The 26,989-nt window shown below is 44.3% G+C and overlaps 2 protein-coding genes and 2 long non-coding RNA genes across 7 annotated transcripts in view; 2 read left to right on the top strand and 2 right to left on the bottom strand.

Moving 5' to 3' along the window:
* Bbs4 (Bardet-Biedl syndrome 4) overlaps positions 1 to 8,199 on the top strand; it is a 28,367-nt gene extending 20,168 nt beyond the window's left edge. For all 3 annotated transcript variants that reach the window (XM_021171612.3, XM_085844675.1, XM_029481824.2), the window contains 8 exons: positions 974 to 1,028; positions 2,790 to 2,858; positions 3,833 to 3,985; positions 4,083 to 4,254; positions 6,444 to 6,513; positions 6,828 to 6,969; positions 7,407 to 7,608; positions 8,017 to 8,199. In XM_021171612.3, coding sequence (XP_021027271.1) covers positions 974 to 1,028; positions 2,790 to 2,858; positions 3,833 to 3,985; positions 4,083 to 4,254; positions 6,444 to 6,513; positions 6,828 to 6,969; positions 7,407 to 7,608; positions 8,017 to 8,129 — 976 coding nt within the window. In that variant the 3' untranslated portion in view covers positions 8,130 to 8,199. The remainder of the gene's footprint in view (positions 1 to 973; positions 1,029 to 2,789; positions 2,859 to 3,832; positions 3,986 to 4,082; positions 4,255 to 6,443; positions 6,514 to 6,827; positions 6,970 to 7,406; positions 7,609 to 8,016) is intronic.
* Positions 8,200 to 10,355: 2,156 nt separating this feature from the next.
* Positions 10,356 to 12,325, bottom strand: LOC147002035 (uncharacterized). The gene is made up of 3 exons (XR_015048963.1): positions 12,033 to 12,325; positions 11,627 to 11,660; positions 10,356 to 10,688 (listed from the first exon to the last, which is right to left on the bottom strand). It is a non-coding gene; the product is annotated as an uncharacterized LOC147002035 (long non-coding RNA).
* A 1,509-nt stretch (positions 12,326 to 13,834) lies between these two features.
* Adpgk (ADP dependent glucokinase) overlaps positions 13,835 to 26,989 on the bottom strand; it is a 31,235-nt gene continuing 18,080 nt past the window's right edge. The window contains exons 4-7 of one of the 2 annotated variants that reach the window (XM_021171919.3): positions 19,769 to 19,889; positions 16,854 to 17,050; positions 16,241 to 16,339; positions 13,835 to 15,294 (exon numbers count right to left, since the gene is read on the bottom strand). In XM_021171919.3, coding sequence (XP_021027578.1) covers positions 14,743 to 15,294; positions 16,241 to 16,339; positions 16,854 to 17,050; positions 19,769 to 19,889 — 969 coding nt within the window. In that variant the 3' untranslated portion in view covers positions 13,835 to 14,742. The remainder of the gene's footprint in view (positions 15,295 to 16,240; positions 16,340 to 16,853; positions 17,051 to 19,768; positions 19,890 to 26,989) is intronic. The other variant, XM_021171920.3, reaches the window with a different exon arrangement.
* LOC147002034 (uncharacterized) lies at positions 26,146 to 26,900 on the top strand. Its single transcript, XR_015048961.1, has 2 exons — positions 26,146 to 26,415; positions 26,741 to 26,900. It is a non-coding gene; the product is annotated as an uncharacterized LOC147002034 (long non-coding RNA).

Below are 26,989 nucleotides of genomic sequence, written 5' to 3'. Positions count from 1 at the left end.
TAGGCTGCCTACTGTTATTAGCACAGGGAAAGTGACAGAATTCTCAGTAGAGAGACTAGCATAAGTGTATCCTGACTGAATTGGCTTAAAATTTCATTATTGGGCTGGAGAGATGGCTCAGCGGTTAAGAGCGCTGACTGTTCTTCCAGAGGTCCTGAGTTCAATTCTCAGCAACCACATGGTGGCTCACAATCATCTATAATGGGATCCAATGCCCTCTTCTGGTGTGTCAGAAGACAGCTACAGTGTACTCATATAAATAAAATAAATGAGTAAATCTTGTTGTTTTTTGGTTTTTTTTTTTTTTAAGATTTATTATTATACATAAGTATACTGTAGCTGACTTCAGACGAGGGCGAAGAGAACCAGAGGGCATCAGATCTCATTATGGGTGGTTGTAAGCCACCATGTGGTTGCTGGTATTTGAACTCAGGACCTTCGGAAGGGCAGCCAGTGCTCTTACCCACTAAGCCATCTTGTCAGCCCCAAGTAAATCTTAAAAAAAAAAAAAAATTCATTATTTTCAGTGTGAAGAATCGTTCCACACAGTTCTTTTTTTAAGGTTGCTGTTCAAAAGAAGTGCTCTGAAAAAAAAAAAAAAAAAAAAAGAGTCTTGACTCTAAGCCCCATTTCCTTCTGCTGAGCAGATCCTCGCTGTCTCAGGATTGAGAGGATTTGCTTTTGAAGGAGATGGCCAAACTGCTCTCAGAATTTACATGGAAAAGAAAGAGGAAAGGGTTCTGGCCAGGCGGAGGTAGCACACGCCTTTAATTGCAGCACTTGGAAGGCAGAGGCAGGTGGATTTCTGAGTTCGAGGCCAGCCTGGTCTACAGAGTGAGTTCCAGGACAGCCAGGGCTACACAGAGAAACCCTGTCTCGAAAAAAAGGTTCTGGGTGTTGGGAGTGAGGCAGACGGCTCCGCACGTCTGTGTCTCATAACCACGGTCTCCTTGTGAGCATCTCTTTGTTACAGGTTCTCACCAGAAAATACTGAACTTCTTACAACTTTAGGATTGCTCTACTTACAGGTAATGAGAACTCTTTTTTCACATATTGGTGTTAGAAATGCTTTAGGTTTGTGTCTATGGTGGTTTCCTTCACTTTTCTACTTGGCACATTGTATTAACAGTCACAGTACACACAGGAACCTTGGTTTGTTTTATATTCATTGCTAAGGGAACTAACATTTGCATCCAAGTTGTAATCTCTCTCCTCCTCACATCTTTCATCTTATGCAACAGGGAAAGCATATATATGAGAGTGTATATGAGTAATCTATGAGTAGATAGTACACATCACTGCTCTCTGGTGTGGGGGAAAGGAGGGGAACTGATGCATGTACTACTCTATGGGGCACTGGGGCCGAGCCTGTTTGTGTTGGTTCACCTTGCTATCCAAGGTTCTGTAGGTGAGAGAGCAGCAAGGGGTAGGTTTTTAGAGGAGACATTACCTTCCCTTCACATTGCTAAGTGTGGATGGAAGACTCTGCCACTTGTGTTGGCCTGAGCACCTGAGGCTCCAGGTCTCTGAGCTGTCTTACCCTGTCCACCCTATAGTCTTGCTGTTCAGGTTATGCCTCTGAAGTAGCTTCTATAAGTATTGCTTAAGAAGAGCCTCGAGTTCTGGGTCATCTGGGCTTTGGCTTGTGAGGAGGCGCAACAGAACAGTCTCTGTCAGGAGGCATTAATATCAATCAGCATGAGTGTTTCTGAAAAAAAAAATTTTTGTGGCTGAAGATAATTTAACTTCATCAGGAGAAAAAGGAACAAAAATAAGAAAATCACACACATGGAGATTTGTGTTTTATTTGGTATACCTACTTTATTTTTATTATCACTGCTATTTATGGTTTGGTATAAAATTTATTCAAAAATTGATTTAGTTTAAACTGACATACCATTAAAATTTTTTTAAAGATATTTTTTAAAAATTTTCTTTCATAAACATATTTTCTTTATTTACATTTCAAATGTTATCCCCTTTCCTGGTTTCCCCTCCAAAAACCCCTATCCTATTCCCCCTCCCCTGCTCACTAACCCACCCACTCCCACTTCCCTGTCCTGATATTCCCCTACACTGGGGCATTGAGCCTTCACAGGACCAAGGGCCTCTCCTCTCATTGATGTCCCACAAGGCCACCTCTGCTACATAATGTAGCTGGAGCCATGAGTCCCTCCATGTGTACTCTTTGGTTGGTGGTTTAGTCCCTGGGAGCTCTGGGGGGTACTGGTTGGTTCATATTGTTGTTCTTCCTATGGGGTTGCAGACCCCTTCAGCTCCTTGGGTCCTTTCTCTGGCTCCTCCATTGGGGACCCTGTGCTTAGTTCAATGGATAGCTGTGAGCATCCACTTCTGTATTTGTCCAGCACTTGCAGATCCTCTCAGGAGACAGCAATATCAAGCACTTGTTGGCATCCACAATAGTGTCTAGGTTTGGTAACTGTATATGGAATGGATCCCCAGGTGGGACAGTCTCTGGGTGGCCTTTCCTTCAGTTTCTGCTCCACACTTTGTTTCTGTATCTCCTCCCATGGGTATTTTGATCCCCTTTCTAAGAAGGAATGAAGTATCCACACTGTGGTCTGCCTTCTTCTTGAGCTTCATGTGGCCTATGAATTGTATCCTGGGTATTAGGAACTTCTGGGCATCACTATTTTCAAGTGTTGTGGTATGAGTGTTCAAAAGAACTTTACAAATGACTGCATGTTTCCATTCAGGGTATAGTGGGCCAGATTTGTGAACTGACATCTCCCTGCTGAGGTAAATTTTTTGGTTTGCTTTCTTTCAAGCTTGGTGTGTACCAGAAGGCATTTGAACATCTTGGGAATGCACTGACCTACGACCCTGCCAACTACAAGGTACTGCAGGCTGTGGTGGTCCCATGACCCCTAGAGATGGTCAGACCTTAGAAACAAGATAGCTTTCTCATTTTAAATATGCAAGAAGGTAACTTTGTGTGTATGTATATTAGTGCTGGTGAATAAAACCAGAGCTTTGTGCATGTTAGGCAAGTAGACTACCCTGTCTCACAAATCACCTTTTAGTCATAGTTTTTATTTCTAAAAGGTAGTTGTAATTGAAGCTATTGTAACGTGTTAACAGTCAGCTTCTTCAAAAGTGGTCCATTTATGGTAATAGGACTGTTAATCTTTGCTGCAGGTAAAATTAGAGTGCCCTTAGAGTTTGTGTTATTTGAGGATTTAGCCAAGCTTCCACAACAACTGTTGAAGGATTCTTGACCCTAATGAAGTCACATAACGTCCTTATGTGACTCGAGGGTGAGAAAATTAAGTGAATGAATGAACGTTACTGAGAGAGAGGCAACCAGATATGGTTTAAATACAAACTCACTCATTTAGGAAGTCAGTAGCCTGGCTCTGTTGTCTTGGTACCTTTCCTTAAAGAAATGATAGTGCTGGACAGATAAAAACTAAAGACAACTCACACTGCATCCTGAGCCAGAAAGCTGAGTATTAAATAGCCACAGGCAGGTGTGAGGTGCCTCAAGCATTAAGTGTACAAAGTAGAGCAGACAAATGGCAGCAGTTATTAGAATATTGAAGTCCTTAGCTACAAGTAGAAAACAATTGAAGCTAGATGGAGCCAGTGACATTGTATGCTTTTTTATTTTTTATTTTTTTTTAATGCTGTGGGATTCCAAAGACATTCTTTAGGAGTCCTTGCCCTAGTGGCTTGGGTCTATTTATGAACCTAGAAGTTGTTCTTGGTCGCATCTGGCTGATGGGCTAACTATGTACACTCGGGAGACTGTCTCATGGGCTTGGGCTTCTTGGTGACTGAAGTACTAAGTTTACATGCACTGTGTTTTCAGGCCATCTTGGCAGCAGGCAGCATGATGCAGACTCATGGGGACTTTGATGTCGCCCTTACCAAATACAGAGTTGTAGCCTGTGCTATTCCAGAAAGTCCTCCACTTTGGAATAACATTGGAATGTGTTTCTTTGGCAAGAAGAAATATGTGGCAGTAAGTGTTCCTTGGAGTCCTTATTGATACCCATCCATGTGGTGACTGGGTCTGCTGAGCTTGCCTTGCCCTGGGCTGAGCGCTCCTGTTTCTGCAGGCTATCAGCTGCCTAAAACGAGCCAATTACTTGGCACCCTTCGACTGGAAGATTCTGTACAACCTGGGCCTTGTCCATTTGACTATGCAGCAGTATGCATCAGCATTCCATTTTCTCAGTGCAGCCATCAACTTCCAGCCAAAGATGGGGGAACTCTACATGCTCTTGGCTGGTAAGGAACATTTATATAGACACTTATTCTTCTGAGTTATGATGATGGAAAAGTGAATTAGGATTATAGGTTAGTAGCTAAATGCCCTAAAGAGGGATTTGAACTCAGAGTCTCAACAGGTTAAATCAAAATCATCCATATCTACCTTTTTTTTTGAGACAGGGTCTCACTGTATGGTCCTTGCTGGCCTGGAACTTGCATGGCGAGTTACTTGAACTCAGTGACTACCTGCCTCTGCCTCTGGAGTGCTGGAATTAAAGGTGTGCGCCACCACACTTATCTTTTGTCTTTAATTTTTTTTTTAAATAATTTAAATTTTATTTTTAATTATGTGTATGTCTGTATGTGGATTTATGCACAGAAGAGGACATTGAGTTCTTTGGAACTAGAGTTTCAGACAGTTGTGAGCTACCTGGTGTGGATGTTCTCAGAACCACCCTTGGGTCTTCTGCAGGAACACCAAGTGCTCTGAACACTTTCTTTCTAGTCCCACACAGTTCCCTCCCACCTCCCCCACCCCCAGAGCTGAGGACCGAATCCAGGGCCTTGTGCTTGGTAGGCAAGCTCTCAACCACTGAGCTAAATCCCCAGTCCCCACAGTTCCCTCTTAACAGTTGTTTCCCATTGGTATTCTTTTTTTCTTGTTGTTTGGTGATGGAGGAGGAGGAGGTTGACCCCTGGGCCCTGCTTATAGCAAGGCGAACATCTACCACTGAGCTACACTAACAACCCTCATACTTACTGAATGCAATTGATTTGAGCTCAGTAGCACAATTAAGAACTTGGGTGTAAGCCGGGCGTGGTGGCGCACGCCTTTAATCCCAGCACTTGGGAGGCAGAAGCAGGTGGATTTCTGAGTTTGAGGCCAGCCTGGTCTACAGAGTGAGTTCCAGGACAGCCAGGGCTATACAGAGAAACCCTGTCTCAAAAAAAAAAAAAAAAAAAAAACAAAACAAAAACAAAAACAAAACCTGTGTGTAAAGTAGAATTTGGTCTCCACTGCTAATTCTAATTGTATGTACTCACGGTCACGGTTTATGTGAGGATTGCATGATTAAAAATAATGAATATTAAACCTTTGAGTCTTGTCATGGTTAGTAAATTAATGTCTTTTCAAAATATATAGCACAGTGCATATATGGAGATCAGAAGACAAGAGGAAAAAGTTTTTCTCTTTCCATTATATGGGTTCCAGGGTCCAACTTAGGCCACTGGGCAACAAGCATCCTTTCTCACTGAGCCATCCCATTGATCCCATTATTATTTCTGTATCATTCTATTCCCAAATTCAATCTATGCTATACAAAGTAAAACTAAGCTGGGCAGAGGTGAATCATATCTATAGTCTTTTTGGTTTTTTGAGACAGGGTTTCTCTGTGTAGCCCTGGCTGTCCTGGAACTCACTCTGTAGACCAGGCTGGCCTTGAACTCAGAAATCCACCTGCCTCTATATCTATAGTCTTAGAAGGTACAGGTTGGAAAATAATGAATTTGGGGCCAGCCTGAGCTACATTAGTGAGACCCTAACACTGTTTCAGAAAATACAACAAAAATAATTTTGAAGTACTAACTATTCCTTTTGTTGTTGTTGCTGGTTTTTTTTTTTTTTTTTTTTTTTTTCGAGACAAGGTTTCTCTCTGTAGCCTTGGGTGTCCTGGAACTCACTCTGTAGACCAGGCTGGCCTCGAACTCACAGATCCACCTGCCTCTGTCTCCCAAGTGCTAACTATACTTTTTAGGGAATATTTTCTCCACAAAACAAACTTAGAAACTTTTCCCATGTCTTCATTGGTAGTGGTCTTCTGGTGTGTATTTTGGTTGTTACTGTGGTGTTTTCAATTTATGAGAGAAAGGTCAAAAGCAACTAAATGGTGGTGGTTTGGAGAGAACCAGAATACAAAGTTAGCTCAAGTTCCAGTGAGGTACAAAAAGCCTTACTGTAAGGTAAGGGACCTTACTGCTTATGCCATGGCAAAAGCATCAGCTCTAATCTGACAGAGCAGAGCCAGCCTCCACATGGTCCTGCAGTATGAGAAAGCAGTGGCAAAAGTAGGCCACATGACATTCTGCAGCCAACTGATGTGGTGAGGGATCTAAGCTGAACGATGAAAAAGGCTTCATTTTGAGAGTGGTCTAGAATATTATTTTTGCTATCTAAAATGAGCTCTCCTGATTTTTTTCTGTGGCAGTGGCTCTGACCAACCTGGAAGATATAGAGAATGCCAGAAGAGCTTATGTAGAAGCCGTTCGCCTGGATAAGTAAGCATTCTGTTCTAGGGGGGGTGGTGTGGGTATTCCACCAGAATTTGCTACACAGCTGGTCTGGGATATTTTTGTTCTGCCCTTCCCTGGCTGGCTTTGTTGGTTCCAGACTCAGTCCATATAATACTTTGCTCCTTGGGCAGTTAGTTCCTTGATCCAGTGAGTCACATAGCACTTTGCTGTATAATAAATGGGGACAACCACTACTTAGTTTTTGTTTTGTTTTGTTTGTGGACTTATTCATATAAGGAGAAGGATCTTCAAATAACTAGTTACTGCAGAGCCCCAGACTCCCTGTCTCTCTGCCACAGGTGTAACCCTTTGGTAAACCTGAACTATGCTGTGCTGCTGTATAACCAGGGTGAGAAGAAGAGTGCCCTGGCTCAGTACCAGGAGATGGAGAAGAAGGTCAGCTTTCTCAAGGACAACAGTCCTCTGGAATTTGACTCTGAGGTATGCCTTTTATTAGCTCCTACACATCATTAAGCAAGCTGTTAACAGATACCAAAGGTACCATAAGCTGATGTTTCTCTGGGCTTCATGTTGATTGCAGCATGAATTCACTAATTAAGAGTCTGAGACAGCCTTTGCTAGAAGGAAGTAACAAAATAGTTCAGGCTTAATAACTTATGTTTTCATTAATATAGTAGGCTCAGGCAGAGTTTGGCCAGTGATGCTTCAAACTTGAATTGTTCCATTTTGAGATCCTGTAAAGAAGCCTATTGCCATCCTATAAGCTTGATTTCCTTGTTTTTAGTACTCCTCCTTCAATTGCTAGTACCAGCAGGCACTGGTTCAGTTAATGTCTTTGGGTGAAAGGCCCAAGAAGGCTAACTTGGCTCTGCTGGTCTTGTCAGTAGCTTTTTTTTCCCCCCTCATGTGGTCACAAGATGGTAGAGATGGCTCAGAAGTTGGGAGCTGCCCTTCAGGTGGGAGAGGCACTGGTCTGGACCAAACCAGTCAAAGATCCCAAGTCGAAGCACCGGACCAATTCAGGCAGCAAATCTGCTACTCTCCAGCAGCCTCTGGGTTCCATTCAAGCTCTAGGACAGGCAATGTCTTCAGCAGCTGCATACAGAAAGATCCTTTCAGGTAAGAGACTACACAAAATGCTGAAGACTTAGTGGGGATAAGATACCTCTACCAGCAGAGATCACAGCTTTGAGCAAGGTTTGCACTCTGCAAACTCATGGCCAATTTAGTACTAGAGAGGGAAAAGCCCAGAGTGACCAAACAGGCATTGGTTTCTGAAGGGCAAGCTATGAGGTAGGCTTAGACAGGGTGGTAAGTTTGTAAGAAGTGCATTACTAAGTGCATGCTGCTGTACATTCTTGACTTAATTTTCACAAGCTTAATGTTCTCTTCCTTCAGTTATGGGCACCCCTCCTGGGTGCAGAATGCACTATAGTCTTGATAGTCTCAGACATTACAAAGTTCCCTCTTAAAATGGTTTCTTCTAAAATTGAGTAACTGAGAATTCAAGTTTTGTTTCCTTGCAAGGTGCTGTAGGAGCCCAGCTCCCAAAGCCACCATCACTGCCACTGGAGCCAGAGCCCGAGCCCACTGTGGAGGCAAGTCCAACAGAAGCATCAGAACAAAAGAAAGAAAAATAGCAACAAAGAGGAAAACCCAGGATGACCCTGGAGTAGGGGGTCTCTTAAGTGAGACCATATAGAAGGTGGTCATATGACCAGGCATATGGAGGCTAACACTTCGTCCCTGGGTGGGCACTGCAGAATTAAAACAGAACCCAGGGTGTGTTGTGATGATCAGGAGGAGCCTAAGGCCTATGCAGCTCTTGGCTGGCCCCATCTTCCAGGAACAAGGGAGAAGGATGCTACATAGACGTGAGGCCCCGCATGTTTACTCCAAGAGTTAGCAAGGCAAACGATGAAAGCCCGTTACTCAATGAAGGACTTTTATCTTGATAAAGGGAAGAGGACCTCTACTCAGTAGGCTGTGGTGATGAAGCCTCATTTTAACTGACTGTGGGAAGATAGATGTCTCCACTGGAAACACAAACCTTGTATTAAGAACCTAGTTAAAGAGGGCTTCTCCAACTACCACTACCACCACTCCTTTTAGATTAAGTTGAGACCTAGACTGGAATGAATCCAGCTATATTTGCCCAAAGAGAATCTAAAACAAGTCCTTATCTCCATTCTTAAGAGAGGTCAGAGTTTAGAGCCAGATCATGTCAGTTTAAGTAGTAGAGTCAAGGGCTGGTCTGGAATCGGCACCAAGAACTTAAAGGGGAAAAGCGGGTAGGGTGACTGAGGACATAGCTCAGTATTAGAGCACTTGCTTAGCATACAGAGGCCCTGGGTTTAATCCCCAGTACTGCTGAAAAAGAACAGAGCTTTTTTAGATAAGGAATTTTAGCCAAGACAATCAATGATGAATGCTGACAAATGCTCTCACAACCCATTAGCAGCCTTTGTAAAAGATTATGGATCTCCAAGAGGTCATATTAAAAGATTTTTAAAAAAATAAAACTATGATCACTGTCTGTCTTTACCTATTTCTGAGCCTGGTTTGAAACTATTACCACCTCAAAGTCAAGTTGCTCTTGACTGTAGTGTGGCCTCCCAGAAGTGTCGATTAGTCCCCTCTGAAGTAGTACCAGTTTTCCTTTTAACCAGCAGCTACAAAACTGACATACTATCAAGCCAGGGTGGAGTTTTGATGCTTTGGCTGGGTCTAACTTGGCAGACTGAACAGAAATCCTCTTCTGTCCTCTAACTTCTGAAGGCAAGCACATTACCAGAGGTGATCCCTAGCCTGGGTATCAGGTCTGTTCTGTCATGCAGCAATGGAGAAAACCCACCTCTACATCAGCATGGAGGGTGGTATAGATTAAATTGATTTACTAAAACTAAAAGGTCTTGATGAGAGGTAAGAATGTAAGCTTATGAGAGGAGAAAGAAAACCAGATGCTAAATCAACAGAAAGGAGGGTGGGTCTGCTTGTAGGTGGCAAATGAGAGACTATATAGGGTAAGCAGATGCTCATGCTGGACTTAGACTAGGATCAAGGATTTTTCAAGTCTATTTTTAGTTATGTCTCTCTTTGAGACAATTCAATGATACCTTACTAGACACCTAAATAACCTGACTTGAACAAAGTCTGTTTGGAGGTTCTGATAGAGCACTGGTTATCAACCTGTGGATCAAGACACCTTTTGAGGTCACATACTAGATATACTGCATATCAGATATTTACAATTCATAACAGTAGCAAAATTACAGTCATAAAGTAGCAATGAAACAATTTTTTGGTTGAGGTCACTACAACATGAAGAACTGTATTAAAAGATCACAGTATTAGGAAGGTTGAGAACCACTGTGCTGGAGGAATCTGGATTCAGTGATAGCTGAAAAACACAGGCTTAGGAAGTCTCAAAGTTAAGATGAAGGCAGAGATTGGAAAAGGAAAACAAGTATTTAAGGAGGAAAGCAGCATGGTGTCATGGAAGGTAAAAGGAGAAAGGGTTCAGGAAGGGAGGTCAGTCGAGTTTACCACAAAGTTACTGTCAGAAACAGCAAGTCTGTTGGGGAGGAACCTGCAGGTGGAGGAGAAAACCCATTTTAGAAGGTACATGTCAGGCTGCACTGGATTTGAACCTGGGACTCAGTGCAGCCCCTGATCCTACATCATCAAGTAGGATGCCCCCTTGGAGAAGCAGTGGTGGTAATAGAAGTCCATGCAGAGGTTAAGCTACTCATTTTATAGAGCTTCAAAGTAGAGGACAGAGATCTCTGAGGACAGAACTGAATTCTATATTCCAAGATGACTTTAAATATTTTTTCGAGACAGGCTCTCATATAATCCAGGCTGGCCTCACATAATGTAGCTGAGAGAATATAGCATTTATTCCTGATCTTCCTACCTCTACCTCTAAATGCTGTTGTTAACAGTTATGCACTACCACATCTGGCCACATTAATATCAGGGTATACAAGTGCAAAGGTGCTTTTCTCTTCAGGTAAGGTATGACAGAAACTGAGAGGCCTGTTCATTTTTCCCTGTTCCTCAGGAGCAGTACAGTACCTTTCTTCCATGAATGGTCACAAAGCAACGCTTTCTACAGTACCTGGAATTAGGTTTTCTTAGCTAACAGGCCATACATGTCCAGTCCTCTGGGCATCTGGATTTGCAGTCTCTCATTCATTCTGAAAAGAATAAAAACTTATTTTATGAAGGCAGCTCACAACACAATTTTAAAGATTTAGGAAAATGCAACCAAATTGATAATCACAGATAAAGACATGGTTTTGACCCATGAAAGAGACTGAAACCAAGAACACTGCCAATGTTGATATTAGCAAGTATGCAGCACAGGTGCCTTGGAACTAAGTTTAGCAAATTCCTTTAAAAAACAAACAACCCATACTTTATATGCTCCCAAGAGTCATACTAAAGTATTTGACAAAGTGAATTGGAATCACATGATCCCCCACACAGATGCCCAAACTTGGAAGCAATCACGATATATGTTTACAAGTGGATGATTAAGCTTCGGTAGAGACAGACAAAAGAAAAAGTACACAAAGAAGCTATCAGGCTGAGAAAATAATTTTAAGTGAAAAATGCCAGTTTGAAATACCCACACACTGCATGATCATTATGTTGTATTCTGGAAATCTAGCCATTCCACAATGTGTGCACATTTCAAAGCTATGTTATCTAAAATATATTTTTTTATCAGTAAAGAAATAAATATGGCATTAGGATAACACTGTGCATAGGAATTAGGTCAAACTACATTACAGAGCTAACTGTCAAAGCTGAGTTTATAAAGCTCCAAGAAAACCTGAGAGCATGGATGATGTGGCATTTTGTTTCCCAGGTGAGACAAGTGTTAAGACATTAACATGAGCATCAGGCTGAAGCCTGTAAAGAGACCTGACAAAGACCTTATCGTATCTGCAAACATGGAACTCTTACAACTCAATAATAAGGAAAACAAACGTCAGACCAACACAAACGCCCCATTTGGATAAAGTATTGTGCAACTTTACAAAGGGAAGTATAGGCATGGCTAATGAGCACTGAAAAGGTATCTAGCATTTGTTACCTCGGAAACAGAAAAAAAACAATAGATACCTACCAAAATGGCTTAAACCGAACACTGAAAACTCCCACTGTGGGCAAGAACAAGATAGAATCAGGTCAGAAGTTGTCAACAGGGTGTAAAATGTCCTAGCCACTTCTATAAGGGTTTTTGCTTGGCCATCCTGGTCCTACATACAGGTTCTCTTTAGGCTCTTGTTGGTGAGCTTATTAACCTGGAAGTGGAAGCCTGTATGTACATATAGCTGTAAAACATGCAGCCATATGAAACACGAATGAATGTACAGTTTGTCAGCAGGACCAGGCAGTGACGATTCACTGATAAACCCCAGAACATACAAAACTACTTGATTACAGAGAAAAACAGTTGACTACAAGTCAAAGGTAGGAATGGGATGGCATGGAGGATTTCGCTGGTGATGAAAACATTTGCTGAGACTTACCAAGTGATACACTTAAATGTGTACAGCTTCATCACTTGTTATCCTAAAAGACAGTAAGACAAGAAACAGCTGGATTACTACTACAGCTTTCAAATAACCTGAAAGGGACTTAGACCCACAAGTTGCCTGTTAGTTGCTTAGTGAGAGGTGATTACTAAAATTGTGTGTTCATACTGTGCTAAATACTTGCCCTATCTGTCTACTTTATCAACCAAACCCTGAGGGGGAGCTACCAGGATAGCCCCATTTTACAGCTGAGGTTAAGTGAGGTTAAGCCAAGGGAGTCTGTCAGATAATATCAAGTAACATTTCACCAACTCAAACACCCTTCATGAATTTGGAGTATGCCTACCAATATTTACCACTCTCAGACCCCACAGCAAGAGAAAAATGCAGAATGTCTGTGATAAGGGTCGCCTGCTTTTGGCTGCATCCTACCTCCTCTTAGTGGTGGTGCAGGCTGCAGCTTTGCCCAGATTAAGTGCAACAGAAAGTGTAGTTTCTAGGAAATCTGTTACTAGCTAGGGGATTTTCACACCCTTTGTGTCCTTATTAATCCTTAGTCAAATGCTGCCCACAGTCTAGGGCTGAAGAGCCCAGCCCCATCTGTTCAGTTCCATCCACCTCTTCACTCATCCCAGCCCCGTTCACAGGCATTCTGCAGACAGGTGACTGCTTGGTCAAGTCTGTGTGCACTCATTCTATACAATACAGTTACTACCTTCTAATATACATCACAAAACTGACTTACCATCTTTAGAAAACAAAACAAACCGCCCCCCGTTTTTTTTACGTTTGACAACATAGGTGCTGTAGACTTCAGTCTGTAAGCAGGTAAGGGCAGGGAAACTGTTACGCTAGCATGGGTGCTTCATTATATATTTCATGCAACAAGGTGCTGGGATCTGAACTTGTATGGGGCCCTCATGACTGCAGTATGCATTCTCCAGCCTCCTGGATCTAGCACCTATTACAAGCCCATCTGTTAACACACACTTGGAGGTGCTGGGTCTGGAGCTTCATGCAAAAGCTCTAATACTCAAGGCAGCGCAAATTTGAAGGCTACGAGCCTAGGTCATTGCCCACCACACCTCTCACCCTCGTCTTTACTGGCATTTCCAGGAACACTTGGGCAGTATTGAGTCTATAGTCTAGGCAGGAGTTGAACAAACAGAGTTATACAAAACCTTGGCTTTAAGAAATTCACCTCACTTCAGCTTTCCTAGTAGGTGGGAAACACGGCAATGCACACCTGTGAGCTCAGCATTTGGGTGAGACCACCCAAAAAGGAAAAATGGGCAATTTTTTGAGATGGGGTCTCACTGTGTAGACCTGACTGACTGGCCTCTGTTGACCAAGCTGGCCTCAGACTCAGACCTCATACAAAACTAATTTTAACTGAGTTTCCTTAGAGGCAGAGGATTAAGCAGCAGCCAACATTATCCATAATAATGAGTTTTGCTTTCACTTTCAAGATGCATAACTCTATAGGCATCAGTTTTCTTCGAAAGTGTAAGACTTTCCTTCTCACCCAAATCAGGGACCTGCCATCCCAGGAGCAGCTGCCAAGGCTGGTGGGCGTGGCCCTTGTCCTGGGCAGACATCTTGTACTTTGGACTAGAAAGATTTTGGCTCTTTGAAATGGCTGTCTCTAGCTTCAAGGTAAACCTTAAGCCTGACAGACCTAGCTCGAGGGAATGCCTAGCCCAATGGCAGGGACCAAAGAACAGATGTCTCAGCAGCAAGTGGCATGCAAGTGGGAGAGGGGTTGAGAACAAAATCAATTAGACTTAGGTTCCTGGAAATGTAAATTATTTTAATATTTTTAAAAGCACACAGAAATCTTGATTTATTAAAAAATAAATATACATGACACATTTATTCATGATCCTGGGGCTCTTAAGAGGTCAAACTCTTTAATGGATGTGTCAAAACAAAAACACAAAACACATGATGTGTTCTATATAGAAGCACTTTCCAGTTATAAAACACATCTCTTCAAGGCTCAAAAGGATCGAGTACCAGTCTTGTGCTGCAGAAAGCACTTCCAGAGCTCAGCACTGAGGCTGAGAACAAGCTGTGGGGCCTCTTCTCAGCCAGCCCCAATCTATGAAGCTGGGGCAGGAAGGCATGGTGCTTCCAAGCAAGTGCAGAATGGTCAGGTGGCTCATAGCTCTCCCAGGGGTTTCCAGTCTGAGACCATAAAGCACAAAACTGTTTTGTTCTCTCCTGTGGCTCTGACCTATGTCTGAGAGCAGGAGGCTGAGAAGGTCCACACAGGAAATATTGTCACTGTAACACTGAATGGACAAGTTGATTCTGCCAGGAGCATAAGCTGTCATGACTGCCGTGGCCAGGTTTCATGAGTGATCGGGCTGTGGGGAGGGAGAAAAGTACTTCCTGTGGCTGGACGAGCTCCCAGTCACGGCGCATCAACTGGGGATTCAGAAAGAGGTTTTAACCTTTGTAGCACAACACAACAAACAAAAACCCAGTCTCATTAGTAGATAGCTAAGTTTCAATTATACCTGAAGTGTTTTTATGTTGCCAACAGGCTGGAATGTATCTGTACAGTTTAATCTGCTGTGATTTCTTTGGCTCTATTCCAATTTGATCTAGGAACTGTTCTGACACTCACAAGCCTATTTCCCAAACTATGTTCTTGCTGGAATTCTTAAGATCGGTGGCTTTCATTCCTCACACAACGTGTCTAATCAGGGTGTGCTTCTGAATAGAAGAGGCCTTCAGCAGAAATGGCATCACCAAGGCCTACAGTTCGAATGGGGTCTTTACACACCAACACAGGTGTGAAGTGGAAAGTTATTCCCTCCCTGTGCCACTCCACCACTGGCTTATCTGGGTTCAATACAATCTTGGAACCGGATTCCAAATGGGATGTCGTAAACTCCTGAGGTGCTCTTAGAGACACTCGGTTGGTGTCTATGGTTTCCGTGGCACAGGCTTGTGTCCCAGCTACACGAGCTCCCGCAGCTACAGCTGCAAGCTGGTTGGCCCAGTGTCCGTCCACAGTTGCCAGAATGTGGTAGACCAGCGTGTGGAAATGGATCCTGGTGAGATCCGAGGATCTGTTGTTACTCCTTCCATGTTCTTTCAAGATCCAGAAGAGGATATCACTGACCATGCCCACATCAGGAACACCATCCCAGGAGGAGAGAGAAGCATGGGGTCCAGATGCCGACTGGCTGAGAAACAGCAGCTCCTGTTCATTCAGCCCAAGAGAAGCCACTGCGGGAAAGACCTGCTAACAGAAATAACCACAGGTCTCTTTTTGGTGGACACAACTTAGCTCCTTGAGCGTTAGGAACAGCCAGTGACTACAGGTCGGGCCGGCGTCTCTGAAGCTAGTTTCAGGTTTAAATCTCTAACTGCCTCCACTGGGAAACTGCAGAGTTGCTCAACACCCTCCAGACCTAGTCTTGTTATATGTCACTGTAAAAGGGCAGAAGACGACACTGTGGAGGCTGTTCCCTGTGCCTTTTGCCTCTGCACACAGACCAGATACTCCTACCACAGAGGGCTCGAGGGTGTCAGCAGCGATCCTGCCTTATACGTGTCCATGTTTTCTTACCCACGCACAGAACAGCACTGGAGTTTCACATGAGACTGGTAAGATTCCTGCGGGCATCTCACCCTACATCTTTTACACTTTCTAGGTATAGGTTCATGTATTACCTAAGCTCATAAAGCGAATGACATGCCAGCCAGGAGTGAAAAGCCTCTGTTTAAGCCTGGCTCACTGGGACTTACCCAAACCCTCCCTAAAGGGAGGTGATCTAGGATACCCAGCACTAGGAAGTCATGCTCACCCGACATTTGTGTTTAAATGAAAGCAGCTGAGTTAGGCTTTTAGTTTTTGTCTCTGAAATTTGAACAACAACAAAAAAAAAAAAAACCACAAAACAAAACAAAAAAAACCAAAACAACACTCTTCATTTTAACATCCTTGCTCCAAAGGAAAGAACATGGCTCACTCAGGCCTATCATTCATATATATGTATATATGCATGCCACAGTCCTAAGCCAGTAGGAGACATTATCCTTTGGATCCATTATGGCTCCCCTGTACTCAGATCTGAGTGACATATCACCCACATGTCAGTTAGTGGGCCTGTCAGAGCTTATAGGAGAAAACAACTTCTTTTGAGGCCCCAGACCAGAGGCGGCCTGTGAATGGCCCACATGGTTACCTGCTGCACAATACTGCTCATGAGCTCCCTGTTGGTCATACTGGCCAGCTCTAGGTGAACTGGAATACCAGTGGGGATGTCAGAAATGCCGGTCACAACCTATAAGGAGGATAGCAGTGTCATTAGGATAGAAGTCAGGCAGGAGGAAGCAAGCAGCCCAGATGTACTCAAAACACCCTTTGCATCCTCAGGAATTAGCAGTGTGAGTCCCCACCTGAGGCCAATAGCTGCTCATCCCAATAGAAAAACTACTTTGTAGGGAGCTACCAGAGGACAGAAAACTGTCCCTGTATGTTTATGTTGTCTCCTATTCCTGGGACCTAAAGTGAGCAGTTGGCCCCAATGTATACAGACCTGCAGAAAGCATGGTGTAGCTGGTGTGAAGTGAGATGGTACAGAAAACACAAAACATAGCTACAAACCCTGCAGCTTGCTGCTACACTCAGTTAAGCACAGGACACAGAAGCTCAGGCAAGATATCCTCAATTGCCCTATTGCTGCTACCTTGATGAAGCAGAGCCTAAGACTAGGCAGCATCAGCTAGAGGCTGGGTGGCAGGAGCCTGAAGGGAAACACCAGCTTGAGACCTGTAAGTCTGTAGCAAAGCTATTACCTCCAAGAGCCTCTTCCTCTGGAGCTCCTTGCTTTGTCCCTCCATCATGTGCAATCCAGAAAGGACCACCAGGTCAGGCTGGAACTCCTCCAGGCTAGACACAAACACCTCCAGCATATTCATGGCCCCGTTGGAGAGGTCGTGAGAGAAGATGAACCGGTTGGCATGGGGAGCTTTAAACGGGCCCCACTCCTCCCCTAGAAAAGCCCAGTCAACACAATAGGAAGAAAAGGAAGAGGCTTTCAGTCTCCCAATGCAGGGAACTTGCAGGTGCCTCACAGGAGCTTTGGCTCTGAGCAGGCTGGTCTGTGGTCGAGCAGACCCCTACAGTGGGACAAGGTCAGCCAGGGCAGAACTGCAGTAGATAAAAAACAAATCAAATCCTAAACCCAACTCTAATAAAGAAACAAAAACATAGGTTGAGCCTTGTGTCTTTTAAGGTCATTAGCTTCCCTTAAGTTCCAAGAACACCCTGCTGTCTGCTGAACTCAAGCATGGGTCATGAGTACAGAGCACATGACTGCCCCATACCAGCACACAAGAACATACCAGCATATCCAACATATAGGCCAGGCTGTCCTCCCAAGAGCCACACCCTGAGTACTTTTCAGAGTGGGAAGCTAAATAGGCTGAAAACCTGAGCCTAGCTGACTGCACCTCTTCTTGGAGTCCCTGGAGATTTCTGAGCTTGTGGATCTAAGACTATTTAGCTGTTCTAATCATTTCTATGCAGATTTGCTTTGGAGTAGTGACTGTTCCCTGACAAATTAAAGTGCTATTTCCTCCCTAAATTTGTCTTTCTCCTACCCCACCCCCAAGAAGGTATCATTACTTCCTTGGCAGGGCCACTTATGTGCCCTACTGTAGGACCTGGCACAGATCTGCACTGACCTGTCAGGTAGGCACTGAGCTGAGGGCAGGCCTGTGCTTCCCTCATCACACCCCACTACTTCATGATGCATCTGCCACACAGCCACAGGAATGAATGAGCAAAGAACAAGGGAATAAGAAAACAGACAGATGACCTAAATGACTATGAGGACAAACAACCCAGCACCTCTGCAATCAAGGCTGCACAATGGTAAAAACACACTCTCCATCCACAGAGCCAAAAGCACCATCCAGCTTAGCCTGGGGGAAAGAACCACACAGGTCTCATGAGCAACCGAGTGAGTTCTTCAGGGAACAGCAAGGCAAAGTAAACAAGAGAGAATGTAGAGAATTGCAACTTCCACAAGACACAGAACTAGTGGGACAGCCTGAGATAATGGAGCTCAGCCTGTAGTAACAGCTAGCTGCCTTTCTTTCCTCACAAAACTCTGTATTAATTTCTTCTCTCAATTTATCAACTCAGTGAAACCTCTGTGGTGACTCCCTTGATTCCCAGATCAAAGCTGACAGAGAGCTTTTCTGGGGGGCTCTGGCAAGAGAGAAGAAAACGGAAAAAAAAAAAACAAAAAAAACTGAAGTTGATGGATGCTCTTGGAATTTACCAATCTAAGCTTCAGAGAAGCCAGGAACTACTGCAGTTGAAGTAGCCCCGAGGGCTACTGCCATCAGACTGTCTCTTCCTGGAGCCTGTGGTAGTGCTGCTTCACATGAGGTTAACAAAGGCCTGCTGCTTTGTCCAAGAAAATAATTAGGCATCCAAAAGTGAAATGGATCAAGCCAAGGACAGAAACTGTTTTCGAGAAAGTTGAATGGTCTCCCTACCACAACAGAGTCAGAGCTCTGGCACAGTTCCCTCTCAACTCCCAAGTCACCATGAGAAATTAACCACAAAGCATGCAGGAGGCCTGGGTGCCTACAGAAGTAGCAGGAACAAGCCGCAGACACACACCTCAGCTCTCCAGAACTTCCAGGCAGTGGTCCTGCAGCAGCTCACATCACAAGCTTTAAACCCACTCCCAGGCTCATCTTCACTTACCTACTTCCTATTTGGGAAACTGAACTCAGCAACTCAAAACCTGGATATTAAATGTCCATTCTTACTAAAACACTCTGCTTCTAATTTGAGGTCTGCCCTCCACAATCCCCAGATGGTTCTAGTGTGAATCAGAGAGGCTCTGGAAACATCTAATCCCTTCTGCGTTCTTGGAGATGGGGTCCTTTTCAAGAAGCATATATTAACCTCATTAACAGCTACTTACTCTAGGTGAGAGTCACTGTCTGACTTGCAAGTGATTCTCTAAGGAGCACTAAGTACTGCCAAGACACCCCACTGCTGTGTGGATGCCCGATCCTTTAACACAAATGATGTGTTGACTCAGAAACTCAAAGATTCTTGAGCACAGGAAAAGATATACGCAGGAAACACAGGTATTAAAGATTTGTCCAGGAATTGGACAAATCCTTATAACATAAAATCTGCTGGGATGGGTTACTTTGGCCTCACCAACCCTGGAATATTATGTAAGAGGAACAAGCATACATAATGCTACATTTCACTCCAGGAAAAAAGCAAGGGCTCCTCTGAAAGTCTGCCAGAGGTCTGCCATCAATCGCAAGCAGCCTGGAGGGGCTGGGCCTGAAAAGTCCCAGACAGAATTCAGGAAAGCTGAGCAAACATTTGCTGCGCTTCTTAGCTCTTGGTAATAAAGGAAAACTTTATTATAACATTTTCATTTTTAACCGTGACAGATCTCTCCTGCAGTCTCTTTCCCTCGGTTCATACCAGCACTTTCTACAAATGGAAGCACTGCCTTCAATGCTGTTAGCCTATCACCCTGCAGGGAGACAGTGGCTACTGTCAGCTCCTTAGACCAGTGGGCTGGAAAATCTTTGGTATGGGAACCCAAACAGGAGCCTGCTAATTGACAAGGACTTCTGGCAGTCACACCATGCACTGCAGACCTCTATCAATCCTCCCACCAGGACTCAGGAACTCCTTCCACTCACATCCTCATCTTCCTTACCTGCCAGGTACTCTAAAATAAGGTGGAACTCATCCTCTTCCTGCAGTGACTCTGGTGGTACAAACACATTGTCATCAAGAAGTTCATGCAGTTTGGGGCCAATTGGACCACAAAGAAGAACCTAGAGATAAGAAGTAACATCAAGTCAGTCTTCCGGGAGATCAGTTCCCAACCCATAGAATCTACACAGTAGCCAGCAGGGTGTGTTTGAGCCAATTCTATTCACTTTAGCAAGGTATCAGAATCCAATGGAATCTTCTCTTGATTTGGAGGTTTGTAGCACAGGAACTCTTCATCACCAGAGCATAGGTATCTAAGAGTATGACCACAATGTACCTAGTTTTTCGGAATGACAAAGTCCTACTTGTTCAGTATCTATGCAATTTCAGTGGCCCACACTCAGTTACAGAGTGAATGTGTCTCCCTCAAGTTCAGACACTGAAGGCCTAATCCTGGTGTGATGCTGTTGGAACTAGAGCCTTTATGGGGACAATGATTATATAAGGTCTTAGACGATGGAACACCTAATGATAGTTAGCCACCTGTAAGTCAAAAAAGGGACCTTAACGTCTTCATGAAACTTTCATTTTGGACCTTCAAGCCTCCAAAACTTTGAGAAAGTAATTCTTTGCTTTAACACTGTTTATAGTATTTTATTATATGGCAGCCAAGACAGACACACAAACACACACATAGACACACACACACGTTATCAGGAGTGGGATGGGCATGTTTGTTTTCCTGAGGTGGTAGGCTAGCTATATAGTCCAGGCTGGCCTCAAGCTCACCATCTGCCTGCCTCAGCCTCCTAGGTGACTGGGATGGCAAGAACACATACTGTGTGAAGTTCCTACATAGTCTTTTTAAAACCTCCCTTGTATTTTGTATAGGCAAAAAGACATGGGAGTGTTTACCCAAAGCTGCCAAATAAAAATATTTATTTGGAATCTTTACAGTATAGGAAAAGAGGACCACTTCTTTTCATCAGATGTCAATGGCCAGTGAATTAATCTGTGAGACTGCATTCTCACTATGGTAAACTGTTACATGACCACATAGCTTTTCAAGCTTAGGGAGCATGCTCTGAAACTTTTCTAAACACTTTGTCTTCAGCCTGAACCTGGGCTTCCTCCTGACTGTTATCTCTAGAAGCTCCTTTCTATCCTGGCTGAACCACAGTCCAGTGAAGTTTCTGTCACACCCCTTGTCTTAGTCAGGGTTTCTATTCCTGTACAAACATCATGACCAAGAAGCAAGTTGGGGAGGAAAGGGTTTATTCAGCTTACACTTCCACATTGCTGTTGATCACTAAAGGAAGTCAGGACTGGAACTCAAGCAGGTCAGGAAGCAGGAGCTGATGCAGAGGCCATGGGGGAATGTTACTTACTGGCTTGCTCAGCCTGCTCTCTTATAGAACCCAAGACTACCAGCCCAGAGATGGTCCCACCCACAAGGGGCCTTTTCCCCTTGATCACTAATTGAGAAAATGCCTCACAGCTGGATCTCATGGAGGCATTTCCCCAACTGAAGCTCCTTTTTCTGTGATAACTCCAGCTGTGTCAAGTTGACACACAAAACCAGCCAGTACACTCCTCAAGACCAAACTAACAGACTCAAAACATAAAGGAGCATTTTGAAAAAAATCCCTAGAAATCACTACCTTTGGTTCAGATTGACACACCCTACTCAGACACCTCAAGGCCATCTTCAGTGGCAAATGAGCACTATATTTGTATGCTGATTTGTAGAGAGACTCATTAGCTTCTGAGTAAAAACACACCTCCCCCTCTGCTTTCCACTTGGATGTGGATGTCTCCAGGCAGTTCTGAAAACTCTTGGTCCTGCCACTTTACTGCCTCCCCCTAACTCTTGCCTAGATTTCACTTCTGAGATAGTGAGAACCACATGCCTAAAACAACAAAAAGTAGGCCTGAAAGACCCACAACGTGAGGACTCCCTCACGTTCTGACTCAGGAGAGGCGACACCCCAAAATCACCCACAAGAAACGATCTTGCTGCAACTGCAAGAGGATTTTTATTCGAGAGCGTTCTCGGGCCCATGGTCATACACCACGCAGGGGTAGAGGACCATGGCGCGCCGAGTAGCTGAGTAAGGGGGTATTTAAAGGAAGAAACCACAATTCATGGAGGTGGGGAGGGCGTTGTTGGAAAATACCAAAAATACCAGTTAAGAGTCACAAGGAAGTATAAAGTCACAAGTGTCAGGTTATCTCTCAAGACAGTTTCTAAGAGCCCCTAACAATCTAAGAGCCCCTAAAGATAGCACATTTGCATTGCAGGTTCCAGTAATGGTCAGGGTGTCATTCTTTGAATTGAACCCAGGAAGCAGGTGGGTGGAGGAAGGAATGTCGCTATCTGTTTTATGACCAGTACCTGGAGCACTAAGCCACAAAGGCTACACTCCCAAGCCTGGGCCCAAAAGCCTCGAATTTTGTTTTTACTTTGCTATACTTTTTTAATACTTCTTCATTCCCCCCTTTTTTTTTTTTTAATAGTTCTAATCTTAGAACTAGACACTATCTTTTCCCTGACATAGTTGATCCTTTAGGGCATGGTACTGTTGTCTCAAAACTAAAAGCCACACTGCATTAATTCTTGTTTTAATAAAGGTGACTTGTCTATTTAACACACATGGACTTATAATTAAAAGCAGAAGAAAAATCAAAAGGGGTCTCATAAAGGTAAATAGTAGGGTGGTCAAGAGTACAAGATAAGGGCCTTTCCACCCGAGTCTCAAGGTTTTCTGCGTGGAGATGTCTAGCAGGTCTTCTGGAGCAGGCCTTCTGGAGCTGCTTTTTTGCTCGCTGTCTCACTCACTGGAGCACCTTGAGCCTAGAGAACAAAGGCTGGGAAAGCAGCATGTCAGCACTATGTACAGAGGCTATTTTTACCAGTGGAGGGGGCCCCCTGTAGAGTAATTCATAAGGGGGTCAGTCTAAACTGTCCAGGGGTGTTTCTAACTCTGAAGAGCAAAGGGTAGGAGAGCTATCTAATCATTGGCGCCAGTCTCCGCTGTCAATTTGGTAAGGGTCTCTTAATGGTTCTATTTATTCTCTCTACCTGTCCTGAGCTTTGGGGCCTGCATGCACAATGTAACTTTTAACTAATCTCTAATATCTTGGCCAGTCCCTGATTTACCTGGGCAACAAAGGCAGGTCCATTACCTTGGGAAGATTTCTTTTAGGATCTTCAGTCCTGGTAGGAAAAGCTTTTATCCATCTTGAAACGGTATCTATAAACACTAATAAGTACTTGTTGCAATATCTAGCTGGCTTAATTTCTGTAAATTCTACCTCGTCATAGCACAGGCCTTGCAGCTTTTGGCTATTTCTTCTGTCAAGTCAGAGAGTCCTGTAACATAGCAGTCAAAGGACCTAACCACACCTTTGAATTTCTTGGCCCCCAGGCGAGTCAAATACTGTCCAAACTTGATAGTGCTCAGGGGTGTATCTAAAGCTGGTCTCTCTGATGTCATAATAATCTTTAGGCTCCTTGACTGCCAGGATCATTGCTCCTTGAGTCACCTGTTTGGCAGTTAGATCTGCTATCTGATTTTCTTTAGCCACAGCATCTTAGGTCTTTCTGCAGATGTCAACAGCCCTCTTTGTCTGTATATTGCTCCGTACAGTGGCAAAAGCATACCTGCTGTCAGTGTTCTGGGCCGACGTCCCTTCAGGGAGGCTGCTGGCCTAGATCACTTGCTTTCTGTCCACCACCATACTGCTGTCCCCGCCTTCTGCTTACCTTTAACCTCGAGGCTACTGTCATCAGTGTACCAGCTCGAACCCTCAGGCCAAGGCTGATCTGATCCTTCAGATCATTTCAAGTACCAGTTTCTCAGCACAGTGATGAGTAGGTGCAGTCTCACGCAGTGGGACAGCAGGTGGAACGAAGCGAAGGTCACTCGTCACAGGAGCATTGGTAGTCATCCATCAGTCAGGGGGCTTTTGGATAATGCTTTCAAGAGCATGGGATGCCATTACAGCTAGTTACTGTCCCAGAGTGAGCTTATCAGCATCCTTGACAAGCAGATTATGGCAGTAATAGCTTACAGGCAAGAAAATCACCCGCTGGCAACAGGGTGTAACTTCTTGGTTAGGTAAGCCACTGGCCTTTTTCAATGTCCCAAAGTCTGAGCAAGAACTCCTCTGGCGACCCCTGATCTCTCTTCCACATAAAGAGTGAAAGGCTTGGTTAGGTCAGGCAAAGGCTGGCCATCAAGAGGGCCTTTTTAATTTTTTTTAAAGGCTTTCTGGCAATTCGGGATCCACAAAACACCTCCCCTTTCTTGGTTAGGGGGTACAACAAGGCAGCTAAGGTCGCCAACCCAGGTGTCTAGAGTCTGTAGAAGCCAGCAGTACCCAAGAATTTTCTTACTTGCCTTGGTGTAGTTAGCCACTACTTCCGGTCTCGAAGGGTGTCTCTCAAATAAGTAACTTCAGTTTGACACAGCTGAGCCTTTTTAGCTGAGGCTCGGTCTTCAGTTGCCCAGGTTTCCTGTCTAGATCCTGTCTTTTTCTTTCTCTCCTATCACTGTGGCCAAGATTCTAGTCAAATTTTTCTCTTGTCTATGATCCCTCCTGTTTTCTCTTTCTTCTGCCTCCCGCCTCTCTCTCTCTCACACACACACTTTCTCTGCCTCTTTCACTAGATTGCCTAACTGTCTCCCTCTTTTCTCTGAAGCTTCTTTCTGATATCGGGGGGCCAACTGCCTTATGAAGGCCGGCCAGGCCACTGAGGCCTTCTGGGCTTCCTAGGTAAGATCAAAGGGAGTGAACTGCCTGAAGGCTTCCATAAGCCTTTCAAGGAACATTGAGGGAGGTTCGATCGGCCCCTGCATTACCTCTTACCTTAGCCAAATTAGTGGGCCTGTCTCGAGGCACCTTGGAGACCAGAGCCTGGCGTTAGATTTTCAAGCTCTCCTTACCTTCAGCCATGTCGCAGTCGCAACTGGGGCGAGTCAAAAGGAATCCCATGTCAATCTCATTTTGTAGCTGTGTAGACCGCCGTTGGCTTTCGGGCCATTTTTCTAGCCTCTAACAGAATTCTCTCTTGCTCTTCGGTTGTTAAGAGCATCTGCAACAGCTGTTGACAATCATCTCAAGTAGGCTGATAAGAAAACATAAGGAACTCTACCAACCCTGTGAGGCTTTGGGGATCCTGAGAAAGGGGGTGGTTAGTTTTCCAGTCATAAATACCAACAGAGGAAAATGACCAGTACTGAAGGGTTTAAAGTTTGGGCGGGTCCACCAGAGTCCGCCCGGACTCTGTGCTCTGCAGTTCCATGTACCCGCAGTGGTCCGCCTCTCGACACCCCGAGGGGTTTAGGGTTCCCTCGGCAGCTGGGGTTGAGGCTGTGGATAAGGGGAAGGTTGTGGACTAGGCCACTCAGGAGGCTTCATACAACCACAATTTTGAGAAGCAAAACCAAATTTTAAACAATCTATTTTTTTTTTTTTTTAATGAACTCTAAAAACATTACTTGCTACAAAGTTTGGCTGTCCGTTCCTGCACACAAACACAAGAAGGTGTAGCCGCCAATATATCTGTTACAAATCGGGTTTCTAGGATAAGAATTACATAGAATATTACTCAATTTAGGCGTATCTTTAGAGACCTGTTCCCATGGATTGTCTCATGCTGCATGTTGTAGTTCTAAATTACTCTAACCCAGAGTTAACAGTTTTAAGTCAACTTTTTGTTACCAATGTTACAAATTTTTAATCATAACTAATAACTTATGAGCCACTAATCTATAACCAAGACATATAAAACATATTTATACTTTTGAAACTATACAAAAATGAAATGGCTGCATACATTTGCTCATTTAAACCAAACAAAATTCTTAATTTTTCTAGCTGTAATTTCAAGAGAGGAGCACCTTGTCACCTGATGAATCTAATTATCACAAGCACAGAGATTTTTGTAGAACTTGAGAAGCTGCTGGTCCCTATAAGAGCAGCATTTATAATCAGCTCCTAGCAGGGCTTCTCCAGCCACACTAGATTCCTAACTACAGGTGCAGAGCTCCAAAGACCAATTAATACTGTTTATTTAATTCTATTTTTTACCAAATTATCCCCAGATAGTCGGAGAGTACTGCTTTTCTCAAAACCCATTCTCTCACATCTCAGGTGTAAACTATCTCTAGTCAGGGTATAAAGCACCTATGAGAATTACCTTTGCTTTTCTAGATTTTCACATAGCTCTAAACACATACACAAAAACACATAAAACAGAAACCAACAGATCCAGACACATTTGACCCTTTCTTGTCCTCTACAAGCAGGCAAAAGAATTAGACGATTTTGGAGGGGGAAGCTTCCGCTTCAACAGAACTCGGTCCCTCTGACCGATCCGGAGATGGCCAGGCGTCCCTGGCTCTCCTTACCTCCCAGGGCGTCCCCCAGGGCCACAGCCTGTGGTCCTCCTAGCACGTCTGCCGACCACAGTCCTCCGGTCCTTACGGCCCAAAAGGACAGCTGCAAATACCGACCGCGCGCGCATTTCAGACCCCATCACCCCATCGTCTACAAACACCAGCATCCATTTCTACCTAGACGACCAAAACCAGAGAAGCACACTTGTTCCTCACTCTGCCAGGTGTAAAACCAAGGCACGAGGTGGGACTCGAACCCACGATCTCGCAACCCGGAAAACCAAGACACAGATTTCACTCTGCCAGGTGTAAAACCAAGGCACGAGGTGGGACTCGAACCCACGATCTCGCAACCCGAAAACCAAGACACAGATTTCACTCTGCCAGGTGTAAAACCAAGGCACGAGGTGGGACTCGAACCCACGATCTCGCAACCCGAAAACCAAGACACAAATTTCACTCTGCCAGGTGTAAAACCAAGGCACGAGGTGGGACTCGAACCCACGATCTCGCAACCCGAAAACCAAGACACAAATTTCACTCTGCCAGGTGTAAAACCAAGGCACGAGGTGGGACTCGAACCCACGATCTCGCAACCCGAAAACCAAGACACAAATTTAATAAACTCAGATGGATCCGAACTCAGACTTCGCCATGCTTCAGAAACATAGGACAAGACATAAATAACCCAACACAACAAGCACATGTTCCAATGTTCGTTTCAGAAAACAGACACTCAAAACAGAGACACCGGCCGGCACACACACACAAGAGGGGATCCCCATACCTCCAAGTCGGTTCTCGGGTGTGAGGGGTGG

Source organism: Mus caroli, unplaced genomic scaffold, assembly GCF_978045245.1.
Source record: "Mus caroli unplaced genomic scaffold, Mus_caroli_1 scaffold_11, whole genome shotgun sequence".
NCBI classification, from domain to species: domain Eukaryota; kingdom Metazoa; phylum Chordata; class Mammalia; order Rodentia; family Muridae; genus Mus; species Mus caroli.
The sequence above is the reverse complement of the archived record's forward strand: the minus strand, read 5'-3'. Positions and strand labels throughout refer to the sequence as shown.